Genomic DNA, 13,297 nt, shown 5'->3' with positions numbered 1-13,297 from the left:
CGGAAGAGGTTCGATACCTTGTCTTCTACATTCAGCCGCGGCCCACCTGTCTAACGCGGAAAACAAGATGCACTCGCTGCCAAGATTTAAAGTATCGCGATACGCTAGTTCAGCAACTTCCTGGATGCTGAGTTCTTCGAAACGTTCCTGGTTTAGCACCGTCACCGGATTCGAGTCAATCACAGACAGGCACTTGAGCAAAAGATCAGTACACACAGCGGCTGCACAGAGCGTGAAAAAATATTAGTTAAAATAAAATATCTGAAAAATTAAACGAGGCACAAGCGAAGGAAAGAAATCTTTTTTAGTTTTTGCCTTTTTTCAGACTTTACAGAAAAGACATAATTTAAATTATACATCAATTTTGTATATTATGTATAACTTTAATTATATAACTTTATTCGCGCGTTATAAACGCAAATAATAATTGAATCGAATATTTATTTACAATTTTAATTGTATTGTAATGCGAAGAGAAAATTGTATGTAATCACGAGAAGAAAAGCGACACATACCTATTGCACCAGCATCATCCCCGGGCGATAGTGGTACGGTCGGAGAGTTTGATGATCTATCCGAACCGGAACTTTCTTCCCCCTCTCTCTGATCGTTCGCATAGAGTCCTAGACCCTGATAAATCTCAAGTACCGTCGATGGTGTTAGATGATTCTCCAGGTATTCCACGGCGAGTTGCGCCAGCCCCGGACAAAGATACTGATGAGCCGCGTCGAGTGTAGCCCTAGCTGTCGACACCGATATAAAATTGACGGGCTCATCGTGAAGATATCTGCGCAACAGATTGAACATATTATTAAAAACAAAAGCAAAGATTCAAAGCAAGAAATTATTTTTGTGAAAATAATTTATCCTGTAATTTGACTATTGTAATAATATTATGGTAATATTTCGCGTTCTGAACAGAAACCGAAAAATGCAAGATTCTCGTCAAGATTATCTTGATTAACGCGATTCTAAACATTTACAAAAGCAATTGAAAAATAGCTTAGCTTAGCAATCTCAAATAAGACATTTATTACGAGTGTCATCGAACACATCTTCCACCTTAAGTTATAAGTTAAGCGATAAAATTATATATATATACGATGCCGTTACGACTGTTTTAGACGCCCCTACGTTGGAATTTGCTCGCGCGCCTCGGCGTGAAGTTGCAAAAGAGCAAATAAAAAATAGTCTCAAAATTCCTGCTTTTAGCGCTACCCAGAACCACGACGAGGACGTAGCAGGATAATGGTTCCGTTTTTCTTCTGCTTTTATATTCTTTTTTATTTTTTATATTTTAAAATTTTTATATATATTTTTTTATTTTTGTATTTGTTTTATATTGTCAAGGGTTAATATATTTTATATCCTTTTTCTTAATAATATTTTGTAAAAAGCTAAGATAAAAGCAATTTAAAATTATGTTTTCTGGCCTTAGTCTTTGCGAATATTTCTATAATATCCTTGTAATCAAGGTTATTGCTTCCTTCCTTCGTCCACTTCCTTCTCTATTGATAGGATTGCTAAATCCTAGATTCGGTTAAACAAAGTTCTACAAGCGGGCAGCATCGAGCCAGGTAAGGGCAGTCATCGCAAACCAAGCGGTCAATTTTCACATGTTTTTGAACACTTCAAAAATTGTTGGCGTCTATTAAAATTTTGCGATCCTCCAAATTTTGCGCCTTACATTGGAGCGTACATTGCGTACTGCCTAGTAACGGCTCTGTATATATATACCTGAGAAAATGATGAAACGCTCGCTTGTCAACGTGTTGCAACTGCAATAACGGCGGTGAATCCGTTGGTGGTGGTGCAAGCGGACCTGTGAGCATCGCCCGAAACCATTCTGATCTTCTGGCCAGTTGTTCTCGCTCGACGCAATATGTCCACGAATCACCGGGCAATCCAGCCTGTGTATCAAAAATTATTACAATTATTACAACATATGTCTCCTTCAGATCATGCATAAATAAGAATGACAGTGCCTTTGCGTAATTTAAAGTTTACTTCGCTTTAGGCATTTTAATTGATTAGTAACTTGATTATATTCTACTCGACAAAATTTAACTGCTTTTTTTATCTTTTCATTATAAATAAATAATTTAAAGAAAATTTTCGCGTTAATAAAAAAAAATTACATTTATTATGCATTAGATGCATACCTCAAGCATCACAACGTTGCAACGATCCGCGGTTTGCAAACTGTTCTCAGGCGTTATAAGAGGGGCTCGAGACATGTCTATCGGAAGATCCTCGTGAGATGTCTTCGTAATCAATTGCGAGATCTGGATCGTAGAGTAAAATCTGCTTAGCAGTCCTGTTCGAGACTTTTCGCGTCCCTTCTTAGACTGGATACGAGAGCATCGAGAATCTACGCAAAACAGTATAATTTTATTTAGACATCCTTATTATATCGCGCACGCGAACACACAAAAAAAAGTTCAGTTGTTTAAAAATTTTCATGAAATAAAACTATCTCACGCGCTGGTATAAAATAACACAACTGTCTAAATAAATTATTTTATTATTCTTGTCCTGCAAATGCAGCATGTTGCATCGTTGCGCGCTTGCACCACATTACATCCATCATCGATAGCGTTATATTCTATTTCTATTTTTTTTTTTTTTTTCTGTAAGGGCATTCTTGCTTGCGATGGGACTGTTCATGATTCATGGAATCGCTATCTCAGGGCGGTTCAATGGGCTGATTTTTGCGCGTTTTATCGACCATCACTGTTTACTTTGCATCGACTGCTGTGCCAATGTTACATAGTATCTAATTCACACATGGGTTTGGCAATGTGTTTGCAGAAGATTGGACTTGTGTTGTAATTACTTATTGATTTTTTAATGATATATAGATAGATAACACAATATGTAAGTGTCTCCAAGTAATATTATATAAAATTAAACAAATATTATTATAAGATATATTGAGCAGAAAGAACGAGAAATCGATTCATACAATCTTGCAAAAGAAATGCTTGCGAGTAATTCTACGAAAGTCCAGATAAAAGTATATTAAATGTAGATATTCTTGTGCAATTCTTGCAACAAATAAGCTTATCACTTATACGAAAAAAGAATTCTTGGTATAAACTCTTCAGATGACTAAATTGACATATAGACATTATTAAAGACTTGTAAAAAATTTACAAAATTATTTGATTTAATTAAAAAAATTTTTTAATTTCTTTGATTTAAACATGTAATAAAAATAAGTTATAAAAGTGAGATTTATCTCTTTAAACGATAAGTATATTCCGATTATAAATAACAAAAAAAAAATAATAAAAATAATAGATGAATAGAACAAAAATAGTATGTTGCATCGACTATATTTCAGATTTGAATGACTTGAAAATTATACACAGCGATTTTCTTGATATATACTTTGTTGATATACATATTATATTGCATTCATACTTTGTATCAGCTGGACTCGTAAAGTTATCGAACCCAAACATTGATTTCAAAAGCAAACGCAGCTACTAACTTTTTATTCCGCAGTGTGGGAGATGCACTGTATCACATCAATGAAATTGATACTAACACTAAGCGACGTTAACATGAGTGAGATGCCGCTCTATTGACAAAACAGTGAAGAATGTTTGATAGCAACCGCGTTCAGCCGGCCGTAATTCTCTTTTATAACTCTAAACTTTTATACTCTAATAAACTCTATACACAAAGTACGCGTCTCTGTTTTGAACTAGATTTGCAAATCTTTATTTTGCAAGTCTCATCATCGATAATGAATCTTCTCTTCTCTTTTTCTCAAAAACCGCGTCTTTTTATATGTTTCTCTGTAATTTTTTTATTCTCAAATTCGAGGCTTAAATACATCTGTTTTATTTGTTCTTAATTATAAGTATAAAACGGAGCAAAGAATGTAGTTAAAAAAGAAATAAATTGCAGCTATTAATTATTTATTATACACCGCTGAATACGATTTATTTTGACGTAGCGTTTAATCTTTTCACACACACATATTAACCATCTTAAAACAAATTGCATTTAAAAAACTTATAACTTACTCTCTTGAAAAAAATACTAACAATTTCTTTTACACATAAAACTCTTCTTTATACATAATTATTTCATGAAATCGAAATAGAAATCGAAATGCCTTTGTCACACTCGCTAGGAAACACTTTGTTCATTCATCGATATCGTTGATGAATAACACACATCGATTCGACGAGAAAGTCGGGGAGAGTAGTCCTTTCGGAACGAGAAATTCCGCTCGACTGACAGATCGATCTATGTTGTTCCCCAATAATAAAAAAATGACTCAGACCCTCTCAGAGGAATCGGTTAATATAAATACGCGTGTTTGGATTTCATCGACTGCAATAATAATAGTTTATAAACATATCGTCGACCGCGTGCGTGAGAGACCGTTTAAAAGGCGTCGGGGAATCGTGTCCGGCAAGAGGGACCTTATCGATACCGCGAAGCTACACTCTGTAGGAGCCAAGGGACAGGGTCTGTTTATTGTGCTCCGAACTCGAGACGAGTGTCGAAGAATGCGTTATCGTCCGCACGACATCGAGCGATCGTTCAAGCCTTCTTGGCGATAAAACTTAACACGATGAAACCTACAAAAATGTAATTTTTCTCAGAATTATTTGTACAATAGTTTGCTTCTTGCCCGAAAACTTTTCTTTTATTACAAATATCTAACGCGCAAATTTTTTATTAAAATTATTCATCTCGGAGATGAAGAAAATAATATTTTTTTTTTTATAACAAGGCTGGGATGTGAATATCGTTGTCCGCAACGACACAAGAAAAGAACAAGCACGTCCTTTTACACACCGTGTGCGCTTAAGGGGATTTCCGGTAGATAGAACAATTCCGTCATTGCGAGGAACGCGGATACGCGCCGATCGTCCGGGAATATCGGAAGGTGTTAATCGTCGAACAGCTGAAACGTCGTGGTTCGAATGGATAATTGCCGCGTGCGCTAAACGATCGTAATCGACTGGTCTCTTTGACGACGTAAGATACAGGAAGACACTAATGATATTCAGGAACGGCCGTGAATGAGTCCGTTTGAAAAGTCGAGATCTCAAGTTCGTTACAGCTTATGCGGTGCAAAAATACAAGACATTGTCATCCAGCATGTACGTTCGTTCGCGAAATAACAACAGCTCCGTGATACTCCGTGATGTAACTTCTTTTTCATATGCACGGAAAATTTGTCGAACAGAATAATTAAATAAATATCGCTTGTATAATGGGATATTTAAAAAAATGAAAAAATTAATAATTGTATCGCAAAATTCTAAAGAAGAAAAGATCGATACGTGAGCATTCCTGATATCGAGAAACATGCAAACGATTGTATGAATCATTGTGCACTCTGATACCGTGTTATTGCAAATATCTTGAACAAAGTCAATAAAAATTCATATTTTACAGGTCTACATTCGTGCATCACGCATGTCACACATCACTTCGTATTAACGTGGCAATAATTCATGGTAAAGAGAGGGCATCAGTATGTGCCCCATTATTAATCATCGCACCGCTGTAAGAATTTCAATGTACGCGTGTGTTATATGAGTCGAGGAGTGGCTCATTGAAATAGACATCACGGATACATATATACTCGTAAACATTATTGATTGTGCGTATAACTGCATTAAGTGTTGCAAAGAAAAATTGTACGCAAGTTACATGTTCGATATCATGAGTTACAAAGATAAAAATAAAATTATTAAAATATTGACAGCAGTGTAATAGTTGATATAAACAAAGTTATTTTCTTTCAACATATTACTCCGTTATATATATCTTTTATCTTAAATCATAACTATAACATTGTATAACATGATAAGATTAACTTAGAGTATTAGCATGAACATTGCAATCTCAAAACAAATGTATATTATTTTTTATTCTAATATAAAACTTTTCAAATTATTTATTCAAATACTGCAAGTTTTTTTGCTATTAAATATTTATTTGTATGTTAATAAAATAAAAAAATTAAATTCCACTCAAATATATTGTTTATAATTTTTAAGTAACGTATTATTAAACTTGTTTACATTATAAAAAATACAATTGATTCTTTCAGCGCGAAATATTACCATGCAACATGATTTTAGTGCGACCGGATCCCCGCCTCATAGTACAAAACAGCTTGCGAAATCCGCGGATGTTTAGTGTGAATCACGGTTTTGCTAAAATTAGAACTACGAAATTCCATACACGAGCACTGAATGTCGAGGACTTCGATGAAGCAGACTATAATGAAAGAAAAAGATTTTTACCGAAAGAAATGATTAAGAAATTCATAGAAGAAAAATGAATAAAACGCAATTATATATTTGTGTATGATGCATGTGGGCCCCGTATTCTCTATAAGATATAGTTGACGAAGTTTGTCTCGCAATGGAGATGGAGCGGTTACAAAGTAAGGGGAATTTAATAGAATTTAGCGCAACTACAATGGTTAATGCAAACTGACGGCTACGCAAGTAATTAAGTTGAACGAGTATCCGCTCGGCCTTAATCCAATTAATGCTTTCATTCTACGCGCCCGCATTTCAGCAAGATGCATCGGAACAATAAATAAAAAAAAGATGGCCAAAAATTCCGAACGTTATTTTTAAACATTCGACACTACCGACTATATCGCACAATATTTTCCGAAACATCTGCTGAAATTTGTAATCACGGAATAATATTAGATGTTAAAAGCTAGAAAAAGAATAAAAAGTTGCATTATTATTATCTAAAAATCGATTTTCTATTATGATTAAAACAATGATAATTTTCGATATTAATTATTCTCCCTCCTATTTTTTATCAATTTCAAAGAATCGAGTGTCAAAAATAATAATATAAATGTTTACTATTACTTGTAGTTTTGCCATGATAATGGATTATTATAGCAATTCTAAAATATAAAACGGATCGTGAGTAGCCAAAGAAGAAAAGTTAAGTATATATTAGCAATAATATAGGCCGCTTATCGCAATTATCTATAAGCGTGATCATCGGGGTTCGCTAATTGGTTCAGTCAAGCAAAAGATGTCGAAGATCTCTTTACTCTATTGAGTAATAGCCCGCATATATCATGTAATTGTTTTTTTCTCGAATGAATGCAAAACTAAACATGATTGTTATTACTATCATCTTCTAAAATACTTATTATTACTCAATATTAATCTATGTTGACTAAACACTTTTTATTTAATTTAGCAAATACCACTTTAAAATCTCGAAGATCCTTTCTTTTAACTCCTTGTATATTAATATTGCAAATATCCTAATTCTTTAATCTGACTCTTGTTTGTCCTTTTTTATTTATCAAGCTCTAGTAGTTTGGATAGTAACCGTATAATAGAAATGAGACAAGGAACAAGATATTAGATAAACGCATACATAAAATTACGTAATCTTAAATGTTTGATCCGACTTTTTGCCTCCTTTCCTTCGTCAAGCTCTAATAATTTCAATAGTAAATGTAATCCAGCGTGTGGAAATGAAAGACGAGAAATAAAGAAACGAGCGGACGAGCAAAAAAACGGCGAATTGAAACGGCAAATTGATTGAACATATCCGTGACAAAGCCTTAAAGTCCGATAATGGTTTCTTCATTCAATCGATTTTGTCAAAAGTCGGAATCAACTTTACCGCAATGCGTCTCGCATTTTTTTTATACCTAATGTTTCGAAAATAGCAGGGAATTCTAAATTTAAAGGAATTTGAAATTTATCTTTTCTCTGTGAGAATTCTATTCCTTGTCTAAGTAAGGGAACTTAAATTAGTATGAGTCATTAAGTTTTTATGGAAAGTATACTTCTCTTTAATTTTACTCTCCGTAGTAAAAATAATTGTTTAGATCCTCAGTCAAAGATTTGCAACGTACCTCGAATGATCTCGTACAAATGACATCACACACATAAACAAAATTTATGCTTTCTGGAACCAATTGCACGAGAAATCACTGACCACTTTCGGGAGTCTTGATGTTAACACCACAAAGGGTCGTACATCACAAAGTACCACTGCGTATCTTAGAAGGTCTAAAACTCTTATCTAGTTGATCGCCAGCTCTTATCTCTTTTTAAAAAAAGGTTGAACCAAAATTGACCTTTCATCATATCTTTTACTGCAGTCAACGATGGACGAATCGCCTAGTTGATACGATTGAAATAAAATTTCTATACAGCACCGTCTCCGCGACGAATGGTCGAGCCGTAACTCCAAAGGTTCTCCACAATTAAGCGTGCAATTAAGAGAGCACTGTAAAGGCGACATTTACAAGTGTATATTCATATACGCAAACGTCTATTAATAATTCAATTTCGCGTCAACGATGTGCGCATGATCGATCGTTGCATCGCGAGGGTGACGGGAGGATAGCAACGGATGACGGGGACAATGCAGAAATGTGCGAATTGAATCGCCACACGTGGCACAGCTGCAGCCCTCGCAATGTGCGAATGTGCGAAAAAAATGTGTGCCGCGCGCGCGTTCCGCGGAAACCTTGACGCGATCGTCTGTGTTGTAAATGTGGCGAACGTTGTTGCTGAATTGAGGAAGAAACATATCACGCCTGATATTCATGAATAATCGTGCGTGCGTCGGAGTATTTAGCGACCGCAAGGTCTCCGCGATTCAGGCAGGATTTCGCTAAGCGGATGAGAAATTGAATGTCAATAGAGGGACGTACTCGTGAAGAGCTAGATAAAAGGTACATCTCGCGAATAACATTCGAGAGCTGGCCACACTCGATGCTAGAAGCACAACGTATTTTAAATGACAAAACGCGAAAATAGCTGTGGATTTTAATTTCTTTACGTAAAACGTGAAGAAAAAAATCCTAGCTTCAGAATTCAAAAATATACAATTATCGATTAATATTAAATTTGATTGATCTCTTGTTTCATTATATCTTTCATTACATTTTTTGTATTATATAATATCAGGTTTGTATTATATTTATTAAGAAACACAAATAAATATTAATTTTTTTATATATATTTTTAAAAAGGACTTATTTTTTGTCGCATTGATAAGATTTCTACCCAAATTAACACTAACGAGTAAAAAAGGAGAAATGTTTATAAGATCGAAGCTCTTAAGAAGAGTGTCTCTAGTTAATCTACTTTAATTGTCTCTTCTAGATGCACGGATTAATTCAGTTTTTCTTCAGTTTCACGCTATCGTGATGAGAATATTAATTTATTTAAAATTCTTCGCGCACGCGTCATATATAAAGAGACAGCCGAATTTAATTAATTAATTCGAGTGATGGACTCGCCTCACCTGATGCACAATTCACCCCGTTTTCTGCACTATTCATCAACAAAAGTGTCGCATCGCGATCGTTTCGTATCGTGTATTTCTTGAAATGAGCAAACACGTTTAACTTCTCCATCGTTTGCACTTTATATATAACTGATTGGCACTCGCCCGAACCAGGTCGATCGTCCTGATCGATCGCACTATGATCCGCGTGTTTTATTGCACACAACTGCGAACTTCGTTTCTCGACGAGGTCTCTTAAGAAAGACGGAATCGACGAAACCATGCCGGTCGAATGACAATCGACAAATGAACCGGTCGCGAATCAAACATCGCGTCACACGGTTACACGTCTTTGCCGTCTCGAAACCACCATATCCGCACTACTTGGATCCTGAATTTTTTACACAGTGTTTGATTGGTCAACCAAGACAAAAAATCTTTGCCCCTTCAGTCCTAATTGATCAATCGAACGACTTGGAGCGGAGTACGTTTCCAGTATATATACGAGATAAAATGAAACCGCGTGAATCATTATCTTACCGGTGCGCTGTAATTCCTCTCCCCTCTATCTCGCGAGAAGAAAACCTGCGCGTTTGACCTAGAAAAACATGCAGACGAATATGTAATTCTCGAGTAACAACTTATCGGCTCTTTTTTCCTTATCGTCCGGACAGGAAGCGTGACAACGGATGCGGTGAACAGCGAGAAGAAGAGAGATAGAGAGTAAAGAAGTATGAGAGAGTGAGATGGGAATGCTGGAAATGGAAGAAAACCGAAATGTGAACGGGATACGCTTCCGTGATAATCTTCCGCGAATACCGTTGCGCAAATTTTTCCATTTGTAGTGATTAATTCGATATATAAAAACACGTATTACGCATCAACGTTTACGCATCAACGTTTTAATTATTTTAATGGCTATAGCGATTTGTATTGCAGTGATGTAGAATATGCTAATCCGCAGTAATAGATCGCTTAATTTATTTATGTCACTCTTATTCCCATCGTTCCGTGTTAAGTGAGTTGAAAAGATAGGCACCTATGTCTTGATACGATCAAAACATAAATTCTTTGCAAAAAATTATAAAAAGTTTATATTACAAAGCAAAATTATTCAATTTTATGTAATTAAAACAACAATAAAACTGTTAATGAAAAGATTAAAGTTTCAATTTAAATTCAGCGCAATTTAATTGACCACGTGCAACAACTTTATTAATTTTCGCATAATTTTATTCAATTACTCTCTGTAACGGAACTAGTTTCGTCTTTCATTTTAACATATTTCAAAAATTTCCACTCATATTAGTTGTTAACCTTTAGATGAAAAAAAAACTGAGATCGAAATTAGTATTGCTACGAAGAGCAATTCATTAATTCATTCGAATATTAATCGAACTTGATTCTCGCGATTTGTACAAATTGTTTTACTTTCTGACTATTTATATTATTGAGAAACATTTGAATATTTAAGAACCGAATATGCAATTACGATAACAAAATGAAATAAAAGCACAGGCAACATTATAAATTCTAATTTATAAAAGAAAAGTAAGTTCTCTCTTTCTCTTTCTCTCTCTCTCTCTCTCTGTTTTTCTTTCTCTTGTTTTACGTAACAGTTGTACCAATACTCGCGTTCGATAACCGATGAAAATTATCGCAGCTTTATCAGCAATGATAATTACACGAGGTCACGAATAATTACCGGGTGCATCAAGAAATGGCACACCCGCTCTATCGATCGATGATATAACTGTAAAACAAATATTTAAGAAAATAATATAAAATAGCATTTTTAATACAAAATAATTGCAAACTTTATATCTATGATAAGTATACATTGTATGTACTGTTTATCATTTATTTTATTTCATAACACTATTCTTTTAACATCAATTCTCCAATAATTAATAATGAAATGTATGACATATCAATATGTAGGTATCTCTGCAATCTTTTATCAGGCTTTAAATATTTCAAAGTTAGAAATATCCTAATAATCTAAACATTCCAATAATCTAAAATAATCGATATCAAATTTGATTCAGTGAATAAGTAGTAAATCAAAGAAAATCACCGAGAAATTGTCTGTTTTGTAATTTCTAAATTATTTTCATCATTTTTTCAGTCATAATACAAGATGTCTTATCTAAATAGCAATATAATTACTAATACACAATATTTTAATATCCAATATTTTGTTTATTAACAATATTTTAAGCAAAGATAAAAGCAAGGTTTAATATTTATAGTGTCAAATTATAATATTAATAATAATTATATAAGAAATCTATACTATTTGCGTTAGAGTTTCGCAACGCGAGACCGCCGTACCAATGTTTACATTTGTCGAATGCATTAGATGAAAGTGTTTTTATACTGAATCATAAAGTAATCGAGATTTTGTTGTATGTCATAGGTGGATGAATCAAGTTGCCAAAGCGGCTCGTATGTCCCGCTCGGGCACGCAACGCCCGGTGCATAAACTTATTACTCACGCACATGCACGTGTCCGCGGAATACATTATCGAGCATCGCTATAGTACATATCCGCGAATTTAAATCGACGTATCAGGCACAGCCGAGCTGATAACCGCGTTATTCTCACTTGATATTGAGTAAGATCATGGATAATTGCAAACTGTTACCACTGTTATCACTTCTCGCAAAAAAAGAAAATATGCGAAGATATCACGGATATTCATAAATTATAGAATCTCATTTTTCTATCGGGAATATTTACTCGAGTATTAAATCCATTTGTGAATCATGCAATCGTATACATGAGCGAGATATTTAGTTGAGAAAGATTAGAGGACGAAGGAGGTTTTGTAAGATACACGGTTATTCTCGCTACGAAACATGTGTGTAATGATACGATCGCGCATTACTGATAGTGGAACGTGGTGTTTAAATGTGTTATCGATGCGATAAGACAGAGGTTCGCGGGATGCATTATGGATCGCTTCCAAGAAAGATTTACGTTCATCATCGTTCGAGATTCATTCATCTGTACGAGAGTACGATCGCGACGCGACGAGGAGACAGCTATACGCCGTCTGCATCGAACCGTGTATAATTGCACGATAATAGCGCGTCGATACCACGGAGTCAGACACACTCGTGACTCCATTTCTGTCCGAGTCGATTTACCTCAAACATGTCGTTAGCGTTTTTCAACGCTCTTTAAACGCCCCGCGCTCGATACATTTTCATAATCTGACTCACACCTTTAGCGGGAGATCGTGCGTGACACTCTGAGAAAACACTATATACCATACACGATCTACACGCGTGTCGGGTTACTCGAGTCTGTTTTCTAGGGCTTGCGCGATTTCCGCACTCGATACATCATCGTGGAACGACGAGCGAGATAGATATTTTCGGAAAAAATGCGAGACACATACACAGATTTCTTTACTATAATCAAAAATTAATTTTTTTTAAATTCCCTTTATAAAAAGTTCGATAAAATTAGACAAAAAATCGAAATAAGTGGTTTTTGGTTCGCAAATGAAATGTGTTGGGATGCAAAAATCTTATAAAAATGACAATTTTCATTTTCCCGCGTGAGAAATAAATAAGAAAAATTATATAATATTATTAATGTAAATATTTTTTCTATAAGTTAATCTACAAATAGATGAGTATATTCAAAAATTTATACAAAAGTTTATTTAAAAAATTAGTAGTTTAAATAAAAAAAGATATTTTTCATTTTTATTTCAATTTTAATTTAGTTATTTGACAAACGGATTCGTAAGATATGCGTTACTTTCTGAGCCAGTTTATTATCGTTATCCTAGTAAAGAGACGCATCTTCGTGGCTCGAAAAATTTTCACATGGTATTTGCCGCATCGGGAGAAAAGTGCGCATCAATTTTGCGAACGATTTCCTCTTTCCTCTAAAGATGGCCGCGCCAGAACGTCGCGCCGACGACGTGATCAATACTCGCAACTCGTGTACAGTTTGGGGCCAGATATCTACATTCTCTGCCACTGTAACTCGCCCTCACTCGGAGGA

General features: G+C 34.8%; 1 protein-coding gene across 1 annotated transcript in view; it reads right to left on the bottom strand.

Annotated features, from left to right (window-relative positions):
- The window catches only part of LOC115234487, a 12,908-nt gene extending 3,331 nt beyond the window's left edge, over window positions 1-9,577 (bottom strand). The window contains exons 1-6 of the mRNA XM_029805622.1: window positions 9,292-9,577; window positions 8,195-8,197; window positions 2,163-2,371; window positions 1,738-1,910; window positions 516-787; window positions 3-221 (exon numbers count right to left, since the gene is read on the bottom strand). Of these exons, the coding sequence (XP_029661482.1) occupies window positions 3-221; window positions 516-787; window positions 1,738-1,910; window positions 2,163-2,371; window positions 8,195-8,197; window positions 9,292-9,556 (1,141 nt within the window). The 5' untranslated portion in view covers window positions 9,557-9,577. The remainder of the gene's footprint in view (window positions 1-2; window positions 222-515; window positions 788-1,737; window positions 1,911-2,162; window positions 2,372-8,194; window positions 8,198-9,291) is intronic.
- Between the last annotated feature and the right edge of the window lie 3,720 nt (window positions 9,578-13,297).

Source organism: Formica exsecta, unplaced genomic scaffold, assembly GCF_003651465.1.
Source record: "Formica exsecta isolate Colony F162 unplaced genomic scaffold, ASM365146v1 scaffold108, whole genome shotgun sequence".
NCBI classification, from domain to species: domain Eukaryota; kingdom Metazoa; phylum Arthropoda; class Insecta; order Hymenoptera; family Formicidae; genus Formica; species Formica exsecta.
Note: the sequence above shows the minus strand (reverse complement) of the source record. Positions and strands in the feature narration are given on the sequence as shown.